The sequence below is a fragment of the Ceratosolen solmsi genome, unplaced genomic scaffold (genome assembly GCF_000503995.2).
Source record: "Ceratosolen solmsi marchali unplaced genomic scaffold, CerSol_1.0 scaffold28, whole genome shotgun sequence".
Lineage (NCBI taxonomy): Eukaryota > Metazoa > Arthropoda > Insecta > Hymenoptera > Agaonidae > Ceratosolen > Ceratosolen solmsi.
The window spans coordinates 1,931,825-1,945,235 of NW_011948429.1; the positions used below are offsets into that span (position 1 = coordinate 1,931,825).

At 34.9% G+C, this 13,411-nt stretch overlaps 1 protein-coding gene across 1 annotated transcript in view; it reads right to left on the reverse strand.

Annotated features, from left to right (window-relative positions):
* Positions 1-1,133: 1,133 nt before the first annotated feature.
* The window catches only part of LOC105363856 (protogenin B), an 18,393-nt gene continuing 6,115 nt past the window's right edge, over positions 1,134-13,411 (reverse strand). The window contains exons 2-20 of the mRNA XM_011501656.1: positions 9,552-9,808; positions 8,124-8,271; positions 7,875-8,031; positions 7,440-7,508; positions 7,132-7,358; positions 6,407-6,549; positions 6,141-6,300; positions 5,603-5,887; positions 5,282-5,449; positions 5,012-5,203; positions 4,765-4,928; positions 4,562-4,697; positions 4,386-4,481; positions 4,155-4,308; positions 3,944-4,074; positions 3,397-3,762; positions 2,808-3,076; positions 2,198-2,305; positions 1,134-1,403 (exon numbers count right to left, since the gene is read on the reverse strand). Coding sequence (XP_011499958.1) covers positions 1,185-1,403; positions 2,198-2,305; positions 2,808-3,076; positions 3,397-3,762; positions 3,944-4,074; positions 4,155-4,308; positions 4,386-4,481; positions 4,562-4,697; positions 4,765-4,928; positions 5,012-5,203; positions 5,282-5,449; positions 5,603-5,887; positions 6,141-6,300; positions 6,407-6,549; positions 7,132-7,358; positions 7,440-7,508; positions 7,875-8,031; positions 8,124-8,271; positions 9,552-9,808 — 3,449 coding nt within the window. The 3' untranslated portion in view covers positions 1,134-1,184. The remainder of the gene's footprint in view (positions 1,404-2,197; positions 2,306-2,807; positions 3,077-3,396; positions 3,763-3,943; positions 4,075-4,154; positions 4,309-4,385; positions 4,482-4,561; positions 4,698-4,764; positions 4,929-5,011; positions 5,204-5,281; positions 5,450-5,602; positions 5,888-6,140; positions 6,301-6,406; positions 6,550-7,131; positions 7,359-7,439; positions 7,509-7,874; positions 8,032-8,123; positions 8,272-9,551; positions 9,809-13,411) is intronic.

Sequence of the window (13,411 nt, forward strand, 5' to 3'; positions counted from 1 at the left end):
CTAACGAGTATACCGTCTATCTCTCTCACCTCAACTATATACAAGATAAAAAATAGGAAATATTTTGTCTTAAACTATTAAAACTTCTATTTATGTTAGCTTTTTTTCTTTCTTTTAGTATAGACAATTTGAAAGTTGTAGATATGAAGATGATTAATTTGTTTCCTATCGAGATAAGTTTCGAGTAAAAAGGGTGATTTTTTTTTCGATAATAATTAAAATTTGAGATTTTCTTTTGTCATTGGAACGAATTAAATGGAATTTTTCCTGCTTGAAATGCTTGATATATGGAGATTCAAAGTAAACCTAAGTAATTATTATAATGTCTATGAATTAACGGGAAGTAGATTACATAGTGGAAGTTTTAACCATTGTAATATATTGTTATAAAATACAATGGTATATAAATATAAAACATAAACGTAAAAGTGGGTAAAAAAAAGGTTGTCGCGAACTTCTTGACTTCCTCAATGATAAGTAAAAACGGACCGGAGCTTACGGAATGACTAATAATTCACCTTGAAAGTAGAATTATCTTCATCTCTTGTATACCTTATATTTTTCCCTCTATTTCTCCTACTATCGTTTAAGGGGATATCAGAGTCCAATTTCATCGGCACTTCGATTCTCTCAATTGATTTGTACAAAAATTATTTCCACGCAATTAATTCTTCTCACTTCCGTAGCCGAAACATTTGCCGGCCACGTTAAAAAAAAACCTACATTGCTTCATCGACCATAGAGTCGGTCCCCTCTCCCCTCGCTAAGTATTTGGCTTAAGTATAAAATGATCGCGCAACACTCGAAAACCTGCAGAAACAGGGAACCACAGGAAATTGAAGCACCGATAAAACAGACTTTCGACGTGCGTGACATCGGCGGAAGTCACTCGATACTTCATAAGAATCCTTAATAATTACGTGTCAATTCGTGTCATGGGTACCGAAGCCAGAGCTTCCCATCTCCTTATTCTCTCGCTACCATCTCGCGTTACTTTACGTAGGATATTGCCAATTGGCAAAGTAAAAAAGCGTCCTCCACAGGAGTCGAATTCAGTATACGTTACGTTACGGTGGGTGAGGAGGGAGTTGGAGTTGGATGGGAGCGGTGAGGGGGGTGTAGGGGGCGGGCGGAGGGTCGTTGGGCACGAGCATGCCATTCTCCAATAAACGGGATATCACGTTTCAACCATTCGGTCCGAGCATCGGAACGAGCATGGGCGCGGCTTTTTGAGAAATGGGCTCGGTTATTCCATCAGCCGTACAGCAGCCCATATTATTGTTCATGCTCTCGTTACTGTCGTCCATATCATAATTGACGGTTGTCAGCTGCGTGATGTCCAGGTTCGGTGGCTCCAGCTGTTCCTGCGATATCCTCGAGTCATCGCTGTCCCGCGGCTTGTACTGCGGAAAGGAAAATTCCGTTAGTGAGTGTATTGGGTTGAATTACGTAACGGAATGCGAAATATCCATTACCAGCGCGACAGGGATTGCTTTATTGTTTTGCACGTCAATTAAACCACTCGATTATTTATTGATTTTGCAAAGTTGTACATAATTAGCGCTTAGTTGCACATCCCTGAGTTTAAGCGGTATTTTTTTTAATTTTCCTTCAAAGCTTAAAACAATTATATATTTTATATACGAGATCCTATTTATGAATAAACTGCAAAGTTTGATTATGATATGTGCTTATGAAGTATTTTTGTAAAATCATAAAAATAGAAAGAAACAGCAGTCGCCATTAAGTAATTTGCTCAGTCCTCGTAATTGAATACATGCAACTTTAAACTCGTTTTTCTTAATACGAGATGCATCTAATGTAACGTACATGTAACTTAGTAATTTTATAAGAATAATGCCATATTGTTAAGGTATTTTATTAACAGTTATTCGTACGAAATTAGTTTTAACACAGAGTTTAAAAATATTGATTTAGATATTAATTTTATTTTGACGAGTTTAATTAAAAAAAGTTAACAATAAATGAGAAATATGTTTATTCTTAAACTGTTTAATAAAAACGAGATTTCCTTAGTCAAATATCTCCATGTAAAATTATAATTCGAATTTTGTCCTCTTTTTTTATTATTTTATTTAACAACATATGAGAAAACTCTTTAAAACTTGAACATTTTAAAATTTATTAAAAATCCATTTAAAGAAAATGTAAAATATATTTAGCTTTCAAGTAGTACCTGTGGATTTTCCGTAATACGAAGGTCCTTCCTTATTCCGTTCATTTCCCAAGGCCCCAAAAGCGGTTCTTTTGCACACGATTCTACGATACCATTGGCATGTCCACCCTTTATATTAAATATGTAGAACTTTTATAAAAAAATTCCCAATAATTCATACTAACCTTAGCTACAAAGGTGCAACATGTGAATTAATTCTCTAAGGCTATATCTTCATAATACCACTGATATTCTTCTAATAATATATATATATCTATATATATATATTTTTTTTTTTTGTATTACTTTCATAATAAATTTGATGAATTCTTAATCTTATAATTAAGTAATAGATAATAGTTAAATTTACAAAAACATTTAAACAAAGATAAATAATTTTTTTTTTTTTGTTTTTATCAAGGGATTTATTTCATCAAATATCAAAATAACCGACACATATTCTATCGTTCTATCTATATTCAATTTAAGTTAAAACAAATTTATTATCACGACTTTTACGACGAACGCACTTACAGTTAATATAAAGTTTCAAGTGGCTAATAAAGAGCAATGGCCTTAAAAGCATATAAACGGTAGCTAAGGCTTGAAAGCATAATAACATTGAACTTACTTTAGTATCACAGAGCGGATTAGTTGAAATTGGAGTAGGAGGACAAAGCACTGCCAGTTCGATTTCATTGCTCGTTACGGCAGGCTGACTAACGGAAGTGGAGGATCTATCGACGCAGCAGCTATTGCCATTCCTCGTCAGAATACGGCTTTTCAGTGGCTGTGCGCTCTCTCGAAGTGACCTTAAACTTTCATATTTTCTTCGGCAGTACATACTACAAAGGCATACGACAATGCAAATCAAGCTGATGCCTATTCCCAGAATAATACCTACGACAAATTATCCAAAGATTTTATATTTTTAACGAGATTTAATTCAAAATGTGTATCATGCGTATGTGAAAAGCTTTTCCCTCGTATTTGACGAGCAACTATTATCATTATTACGAAAATATGTTTGATGGAGCAAGGCTCGCCATTTATTATGAATTTTATATTTTATACTTTAGTTTTACAATTTAAATGTCAGTTGTAATATTAAATTAGTTGCATCATGTTATCATTATTACTTTGTGTTCTTGATTAATGCTTGAAATAAAATAGAACAACAAAAAAAAAAAAAAAAAAAAAAAAAAGGGTTAATGGTTTACCAAGTTTTTTATCTTCTTTTGTTTTCGGCAATGGTTTTTGTTCATCTAATGAACTAGGCGATTCAGAAGCCCCACCACCAGTTAAAATGATAATCGGTTCGGAAGGATTGCCGAAGCCAGCTTTTGTCGCTGCTTGGATAATAACGAAGTATCGTTTTCCAGCTACCAAACCCGGCAGATTCGCAGACGTTTTGTTCCCGTAAACAGTTATATTATTCCAACATGATCTGGGTTCAGATCTGTCCATTGAATAAGCAAGAAAGTAACTTTGAATGACACCGTTAATTTTGTTTGGTTCTTTCCATGCGACGCGTACTTTCGTGCCATTTTCCAAAAACCATTCGATATCTTCAACCTTGCCTGGAACTACACAGTTTATAAATATAATGCCGGAACAAATTTGTATAAGAAAGTGCCGAAAATTCTTTGAACTTCATTTTAATAATAATATTCCATAGACATTCGTCATAAATTATTAATGTTAAGCGCAATAACATAAACACATCTTTATATTACAATAATAAAGTTTAATGAAATAAGAGTTTACCGTCTTCGTTTGTATAACATTCTATAGTCTCGCTGTAAGGATTATGATCACTGTTCTTATTTAATGCTTTTACTTTAAATTGATAAAGCTTAAATGACTTCAAATTCGTGATCATAACTTGCGTTGAGTTTCTGCAAATTTAAGATTTTATTTTAATATTCATAAATAGAAGCTATTAAATAGCCATAAAGAAAAAATTGGCGATAGTTACACTGGAATACAAATTGAAGACTCGTTTGAAAAATGCACTAGATGATAACAAACTTCGAACGAATTGGTTTCATTTGGTGTACCTGAGAGCCACGACAATCTTATTGAACTCGAAGATGTTGGAATAGCTTCTAATGCCGTAGGCACTAGACTCGCTAAAATAACAAACAAAATTAATTTACGCAAATATTATTGTACTGCTTGTTAATTAGAACTTAAATATCTAACTTACTCGAAATTTTCTTTAAATCGATGCGTTTTGTAATACAGTGGACTTTTTCTCCATTACTAAGAGCACATAATTCGATGGTATAAGGAGCATTGGGAACTGGAAAATATATAAATAAATAATTTAATATACAGTATAAAATTATTATAATAATTATTTTAATAACATTGTATATTTACCAAGATTGGTTAATATATATTCAGTCGAATTCTTTGTCAAATCAACGGACACAATTGTTATTCCATCTTCGTTTTTGCAATAAATTTTCCAAGACGTAAATTGAATGATCGAACTAGTTCTAATATTCCATTTCACCTGCAGCCGTACAAACATTTTAGTAATACGTTTGTTGAAAATGTACACGAAGAATAATGTGACATACCATGATAGTAGTAGAGTTAAGAATTAAAATTTGAATTTGTGTAAAGTCGTTGGACGATGGCATCGTGGTTGTTACCCAACCGAGTTGTGACTCGGTAACGTTTGGCCAACCAAGACTAGTTCTTGCAAGTACACGAAGATCATACTGCTCACCAGGTATTAAATCTAATTAAAAGGTCCAATATTTAAGTGAAAATTTCAATAATTGCAATCTACACAATCGACAAAAGCATGTATTCAACGTTAACCTGATAGAATAAATTGCTCAACGTCAGCCGACAAAGTCCGTACGCGTACTGATGGATGTTGGAAAAGTCTCCATTCAAGTTTATATTCCGTTACAATTCCTTGAGCCTCTTTTCTATCCAAAGGTTTCCACGTCACATTCAACCTTGTGCTACTAATCACATTTATAGAAATCTTCGGAGCAGTTTTTGGAACTGGAAAATAAATTATTATTGCATTGTCAAAGGATTTTTTTTTTTTTACCCACTTATAATTAAGAAAATAAAACTTACCACTTGCATTTGTAGAGCAAGTGATAGTAGCAGACTGATCGCTTGCACCATGGTTATTCCATAGACGTACATAAAAGGTGTAATTTGTAAATGGTTCTAAAAGTTTTGTAACTTCAACGGATGTGGAATTGCCAGGTTCAGGTGGTGAAACTTCCTCCTTGCCACCCTCTACAAAATCAAAACATAATTCAATAATTATGACTCAAACATAATTATTAATATTTCGTGTAGATTTAAGTGTCGTAGTAAGGAAACGATGACAAATATGCTTACGAAGTCATAGAATCAGTTTATAAAAATCATGCGGGTCTTTATGCTTACCAACGGGTCTATAATGCACGGTATACGCAGTGATATTGGTAAATGGTAAGAAGTTTGGCGGCTCCCACGAGATAAACATTTTTATGGGCGACCGAGCTTCACACTTAAGCGAAGTTGGCGCAGCGGGACTGTTGCGAGATGTATTCACTTGCAGCCGACCAGCAGCCCAAATCTCACCTGCAGCATTCACCGCTACGCATTGGTAGATTCCAGAATCCGATGGGACTGTCGCGGAGATCGCCAGCTCCATCTTATTGAATTCCTTCACGTATATCGTCTTACGTCCTGAAATTCAACCCATTACAACTAATTGACCAGACTTTATAATATACATTCTGCAATTTATTCGAACATGGCTGAGCATTGCTCAAGATTAAGCATTAAACATAATTTCTTAAATATTATAATTATTTTATATCGCAAAATATTTATCGTCCAAGTTTATCGGCCTCATTTAAACACATGTCAATTTCATTCTATTGAAATTGAATTATAATTAATCTTAAGTCTTGTAATCCAAACTCATTCGACTTTTTACCATTAATAGCAATATCCTCGGAATTCCTAAGCCAGTAAATACGTGGTACTGGAAATCCTTGGGCTTGACATTCGAATCGGGCTGTTCTTCCATTTGGACAAATTTGATTAGATGGTTTTTTAATGAACGATGGCGGAACGAGTACCTCTACGGTTACGTTCTAGAAAAAAAGAACCAAGAAAAGAAAAAAAAGCAAACAAACATAAATGAATGAATTACATTTTAATAGAGGTAAATGGAGTGAAAATTATTTCCTGCTCACTAACCTGCAATTCGGTGCTGTTGTTTGTCAAATTTTTCATGGAACAAATATAGACACCCGCATTTAATGTTGAAATATTGTTTAATTCAAGAATAGCTAAGCCTAGACTGGAATTGACAAGACATTGAGGTTTCGCTGCTTCGATATCTGTAAAATATTAAATGTTGCAATATTATTTAAAAAATATGATAATACGATCGAAGTACGGTGGTTTTTCCAATAGAATGAAAGGAATTTATTTTTTTTTTTTTTTTGAGAAACCTGCTACAACTTGTAGCTTCAAATTTCTTTAGAAATTAAATTATTCGATAAACTAGGATACGTTTAATTAGTTAGATGAAATGGACAGAAGAAAACAAAGTAATTTTCGTTGCTATACGGAATAAACAAAAATTTATGAAAAATTTCCATTATACCTTAAATTCTTTGACATTTCGTATAATTTGTCATATTTTAAATAGTTCTTGCTATATGGAACAAAATAATTCTCAATTAATTCAATAAGCGTTAAAAAATTCTTACGTACATTGTTTTAATTGGAAGTAAATACAATATAAATGTTATCTAAGAAATCGTATTAGCAATTTGACTTTAAGTCTTCGATAACATAATTTATAAGCTGTTTCATATTTAATAAAAATAAATTACGCATATTTTCAAGCACATATAGCGTGACGCTGATCTTTAGAATTTATTTAATACTTAATGATTCGTGTATAACAATCGTACCGGCATACTGTGGGACAAAAGTCCACGTAGTCATCGGGGTGGGATAGCCGGAAGCAGCGCAAGCAAGACGGAGATCGGTACCGTTTAATGGAGAGTGCCTATAAGAAGATTGAGGGAACAACGAGACTGGATTGTGCGATTCCTTGCTATCGTTCTTCGAAATTACGGTTAATTTAGCCTCTCTACTCTTCTTAACCACATTTAAATAGTCATTGGCCGCAACACATCTAAGAATTGAACGACGACGTTATAGTAATTACTTGCTGCTCCAAGTATTTGAATAGTAAAAATCGTAGCTGACTCAGTACCTGTATGAACCAGCATCAGCGAGATTCGTTTCACTTATATAAAGAAGACCGGGTACTATAAATGCATATCTGCAACAAAATTTTATTTAATGTTATACTTTGGATACATTTTGTCGCGAATAAGATTTAATTATACGTTAAATATCACAGACTGTGCATTATACGTTTTGTTTCAATTATAATTTGGTTTTTCAGTGAAAAGAATGTTGCTTTCATTTTGATGGTTGGCCAAAGTATGTCAACAATTTTACTCATTAAATGTTATCATTAACCTTCATTACATAATCACAATATAATGCTCATAAAATTTGCTTAAATGGCCATTTTGGAAGTGAGATTAAAAATATTGACACTACTCAGCCCTTCATTGCACATATCGACATATAATAACAATCAGCGTTAATATCACAACAATAATATTTAACACTAACGCACTTTGTTTTATTATTATCAGTTCCAATGATTTCTCCATTGTGTAACCAAGTAATATTAGGCGGAAATGGTACGCTGTCAATAAAGCAGGATAGCTTCGACACTTCTCCTTCGTGAACTGTTAAATCTTCTGGCGATTCTTTAAAAGCGTGGGAGAGCTCTGTCAATGAGAATAACAGTCGTGAGCACGATGCGATACAATCAAGATTCTCTCTAAATCCAATATTTTACGATTAATTTATAAATACTCACCGGCATAAAGTATATTGGTCGGCGACGATCGCAAAGATACTCCATAGGAGGTATGCGATACGCAGCGATACTCGTTCCTTTGAGTACTCCTCGTGCTCTGAGTACCATTTCCTTCTCTACCCTTTCGTTTCTGCATTATCGAGCTCTTCTTCCGGAAAACATGCGGTGAAATTATTCATTAAATAGGGCTTGGCTTATTAGAAATAGTAACGAGATTCATAGACAATATTAACAAATCACATTACTCGTAACGCAAATTCTTCTTTTCATCCATTCGATTCTGACGTTTAATATGAGATTAAAAAAGAAAAAAAATTCTTTATATTATAATTCGTAATAATATCAATATTTATATGTTTTTGTCATTGAGGAGTAACTTTTAAATAATATCGCTGACACTTTTCGATATGTTTTTGACAAATGTTTCAACGGGATGCGTATTATTATAATTTTATGGCACGCGAAATTTCTGATAGTACAAGCTAATGCGACTTTTGTTCTAAAATAATCACTTAAATAAAAAACGACATTAAGTCGCGAGTAGAATAAATGTAAGATGATTTGTAAAAGGAATCAATACGATCAATAAATAGCCCATTTGGAATTTATTATTTTATTTTTTATTTAATACAATAACCACAATAACCGAACACAATAACCGTTACTAATAAGACATCATTGTTTTACAAATCATATATTGCCGAAGTCGTACATTATTGTTATTATTCATTTAATTATTTGGCATGAAGATGACTTTTCTAAAACATAAGAGTTGAAAGATAATACTAAAGTTAATTCAATGAACATTTAAAAAACCATTTTTTTCCATTGAATTTTCAATGTTTTGATTTTTACAACTTTTCCATGCGTTATTTATTAAGGAAATTCTTATTTAACATTATTTAGTGCCTTGAAACGATTGCAAGTAGGGCTGGCCTCAAACGATAAGGATGATACTTTTACGTAGGCGAAGTTTAAATAAGAAGTAAACAGTTTTTTTTTTCCCCTTTCGTTCATAAGTTCGGTTAGTTACAAATGTCAATTGAATGAAAGCGCGAGTGTTAATAGGCGCACGAGGATCGCAGAGTTTTAAACGAAAAGTTTCAGCGATGCGTTGGCCATTGCTTTTCCCGGTTCCTGGCCGAGACGATATCATCGCCCACTCATATTTCAATTTAACCAGGCGATTGGTCAAATAAAAGGTCGCGTAAATTATTTCCGTAGACTGTTTCGCAGCTTTTAAAGAGCCGTAGTGCGAGTGTCCTTGAAAGAGTCGGTGCCTCGAGTCCTGTATAACCCTCCCTCCTCCCGCTCTCTCTCTCTCTCTCTCTCTCTCTCTCTCTCTCTCTCTCTCTCTCTCTCGTTCTCCAGCCCCCTAGCGTACTCGTCATTGCCGTGGCGCTAAGAGCAAGGAGCGCGAGTACTCACCTTGTAGAGGCGCAGCGATCCGTTGTGCACTAGGCTGCAGCGGGTGGTTCCGCAGGGCGGCGCGGCCTTGTCGTTGTGGAGCCAGGTGAGCTTGCCGTGAGCTCCGGGCCCCGTGCAGCTGAGCGTGACGCCTCTCCTCCCCAGGACGACCTCGCCCCGTGGCCTGACCTCGAGCTGCAAGGCCGCCCGCGCCGAGCCCACCTCCAGGCCCTCCGACTTCGAGCCGTTCCTTGCGCCAACGCCATTTACTCGGACACCTGTTTGGACAAAACGCTCTTTCAAATTCCGCTCCTCATTCATTTAAAGCGCCGTGCGCGCATCCCTGCCTTATCGGCCCCGTTCATTAAGTACGGTACGTCGTGCGCGAGACAGGCGAACACCTAGGGACCTGCTACCTAGGGACATTCAATGCCGTCGTTTCCTGGCTTCGCAACCGAGTGCTTACCTTTCTTACTAACCTGCTTCGCACTGCTTTATATTTATTCGCGATGCTCGTTACAGTTGGGTTAAGGAGGCAATCTGGCGGATAATGTCCGGGAGCGGCGGTTGGACGAGGGGGTCACGGAGGGAGGCGCTCGGATTGTTTCGCACTTCCTCTCGGGGCGAGTCTCCTTTTCTTATTTTTAAAAGCAGGCATCCCTGCTTCAGTCCAAACCACTTTTTTCAGCGCAACGAGACTCGTTTATGGCTGCAAGCGCAGCCGTCGAGTTCAAGTGCGCGAAGAAGGCAATAAAGTAAAAGAAAATATGATCGATACGCGGAGGTGTCCCTGTCGATACGATTTTAGCATTGAATGCTCAACGAGAACGACATAGTGTAACTTGGTAAAATTAATAAAGCGCGTTGGCTTCGTATAAGCGATAGAAGAGAAAGCTCAGGGTTTAAGATATGTAAAAATACGTATGTTGGTGTGCGCGTGCGCGTGCGCGTGTGAGTGTTCTCCGGCGCGTAAGGTTTCTCTCTCTCCCTCTCACTCTCTCTTTTTTTTAAGCGATGGCAAATTTTGTAGGTTAATGCAACATTAGATAGTAGCGACATCGTCTTAAGATATTTGAAGTACTTGTTTATAGTTTTATCCATGCGAGTACAACGAATGACACACAAGGAACGGAAATTAAAATTCCGTAATATTTTCATACGTAATATAATAGGCGTGATAACCGAGCGTTTTTTTTTTTATTTTTTTTTTTTTTTTGTTTGTTTTCGACGTTCGTGAAGTTTCAAGCTTGAGAAAGTGAAGATTCTAGGGTTCTGGAAAGATTACAGTGAAATGCTTACAATGGCTCTTCGTAGCGTCCGCTCACTCACTCGCTCATACACACAGGCGCACGCGTCCGCACACCCACCCACACGTTAAGATTTAAATGCCAAGAATGCTTTAAGCAACAATAAAAGCCATGCGTATCTGGACATATTAAAATATTAAAGGTCACACTAGCGAATCCGAGCTGTGTTTACTTTGAACCAGAATAAGCCAGCTAAAAAGTAGTTGACTTTACGGGCTTAATTTTCTTACATAAGTGAAAGAAAGAAAAAGGAGAGGAAAAAAATCCATATACGTTGTACGATTCGTTTCGTGGAACTGTAGTGCGAAAATATGCATGAGATCATGTGCGCAAGCATAACATTGTACACGAAGATTCAATCTACTGCTTTACTCTAATTAGAGCAAGATTTTATGGGGGTGGGGAGGTAGGGTGGTAGGGTGGTAGGGAGGTAGGGATTGGGGAGGGGGTGAGTGAGTCGGGAGAGCTGGATAAGCCGACGTATGATCGTAGTAATTGCTCAATTCGTAGAGCGGAGTCCCGGGTTACGTATGCTTTTCTCGTTGTGTAGGAGTAACTATGCGGCGTCAGGGGCCGAGCGGAATGGGAGAGATGAAAGTAAGACGAGCGCGAAGGAAGAAGAAATCCGGCAGCCATTTCTTTCGTTGTCTCGCACTTTCCCATCGATCATAAATCGAGCCATCTTCGTTCTTCGAATTACCAACGACACCCCGATACTTTGCTCAACGGCGCGTCACTTCCCTCGGGAGTTTCTCTAATCGCTCATGCAGAAGTATCCGCAAAGAAACTTCCGTTTTTTCGACCTTTTTATCACCCACCCCACTTTCCCGCCTGCCCTTCCATTGGCTCTCAGTCCCCTTTCATTATCGTTGCCCTTTCGTGAATTAGCAGCTTCCATGTTTCCGACGTGCATCGTGGTTATTTGCGTAGGGGCTGAATCGGTGATTAGGCTATATAACTTTGATATTATAAGTATGGAAACCTAATTATTAAAAGTACCTTACTTTTACATACTGCACGCTCTAAATTTGTGTTTAAAAAAAAAAAAAAAAAAAAAAAAAATTTGTCAAATACCGATAGACATCATACGTGCCGAATAACGACTTAATCAAAGACAAGTCACAGTCATACGTGAAAACGCGAAAACTATACGTAAAATCAAATGCCTCGTACACAGTTTAATTCAAAATAAACACATTGTTTTAAAACATTTTGATACGTTTGATTACCTAATTCAAGTACATGTACGAATGATTTAACCATGAGTTCATTGAATTCGCAAGTTTTTCAAATTAGGAAAGTTAACGAATAATGATTTCATGAAAGATTCAATTCTTATAGAGATTATCAAACGATCTAAATTCACGTAGTTGCATAATAAAAGAGAACAACCATAATTAAATCGATCATTTAGATTTCTTACGTCATAGGGAAATTAACAGCGGCGATGTAAAAGGAATCTATGATAAATGTAGAATACATAATTGAAAAAATGTTTGATAAATTTTACTAAATCACACATGTTTAAATTAATACAATATTAGGAACAGTATTGAAAAAACAATTATTTTATAAACTTCTAACTAGCTAATACGTTCATTTCTTAATTATAAACTTAACGTTCAGCGTGGTTCTCTAATATCTAGTCTGAAAATACTTGAAGTACTAGAATATAATAATGAAAAAGGCTAACTTAAGACAATAATACATATAATAAAAAAAATAGTATTATAAATACAAATATAAATCAATCCAACAACATTAGGTTTGTCAATTTATAATTACTTGAGGCTATATATATATTTATATAAAAAAGCATTTAAAAACTCGTGTATTAATATTTAAAATAATTAATAATCTATTAACCTTATAAGTCGTACGGTCTGGCGGTCTCGTTGAAGTGATTTTGTATTTTATTATGGAATTAAAAATATAACGATGAAAATTGTAATAAAAATGTTGCAAGTGAGAACATTCTTAAATTGCACATGATCAATATTATTGGCTAGTGAACTACAAATTAAATTACATTTTTTTTATTCATTATTTATCAAATATCCATTGTATTGTGATTATATTAAAAAAAAATCGGTAATTTATGCTTTCTACGTTATTTCTGAACTGACTAAAGCTTGCTTAAATTCTAATTGCGACGTATACAACTTAGGTTCTATAATTTTAATTTAAAAATTATGCTCCATATTTCTATTCGGTCTACACAATGACACCAAAAGCTTTTATTAAAACGAGGATTATTTTACAATTTTATACGAATTAATTGAATGTATATAATTATCACAAGGAAATAAATAAACATAATACATCATACACAATGTAGACAAAATTTACACTTATTTTTTTTATTGATAATTGTTTAATCATAAATTATGTACGTTATAAATTTTATAATTTTCAAATATATAATTAAAAAATTTGCATGACAATAATTTATATTTTAGAGGATCAATTTTGTATTATGTTGTTATAACTTTTCATACAAAATAACAAGATCGATCGACTTCGTCTTTAATTTCATATTATTTATTTAAGCGTAAAAAATTTTATGTATTTCAT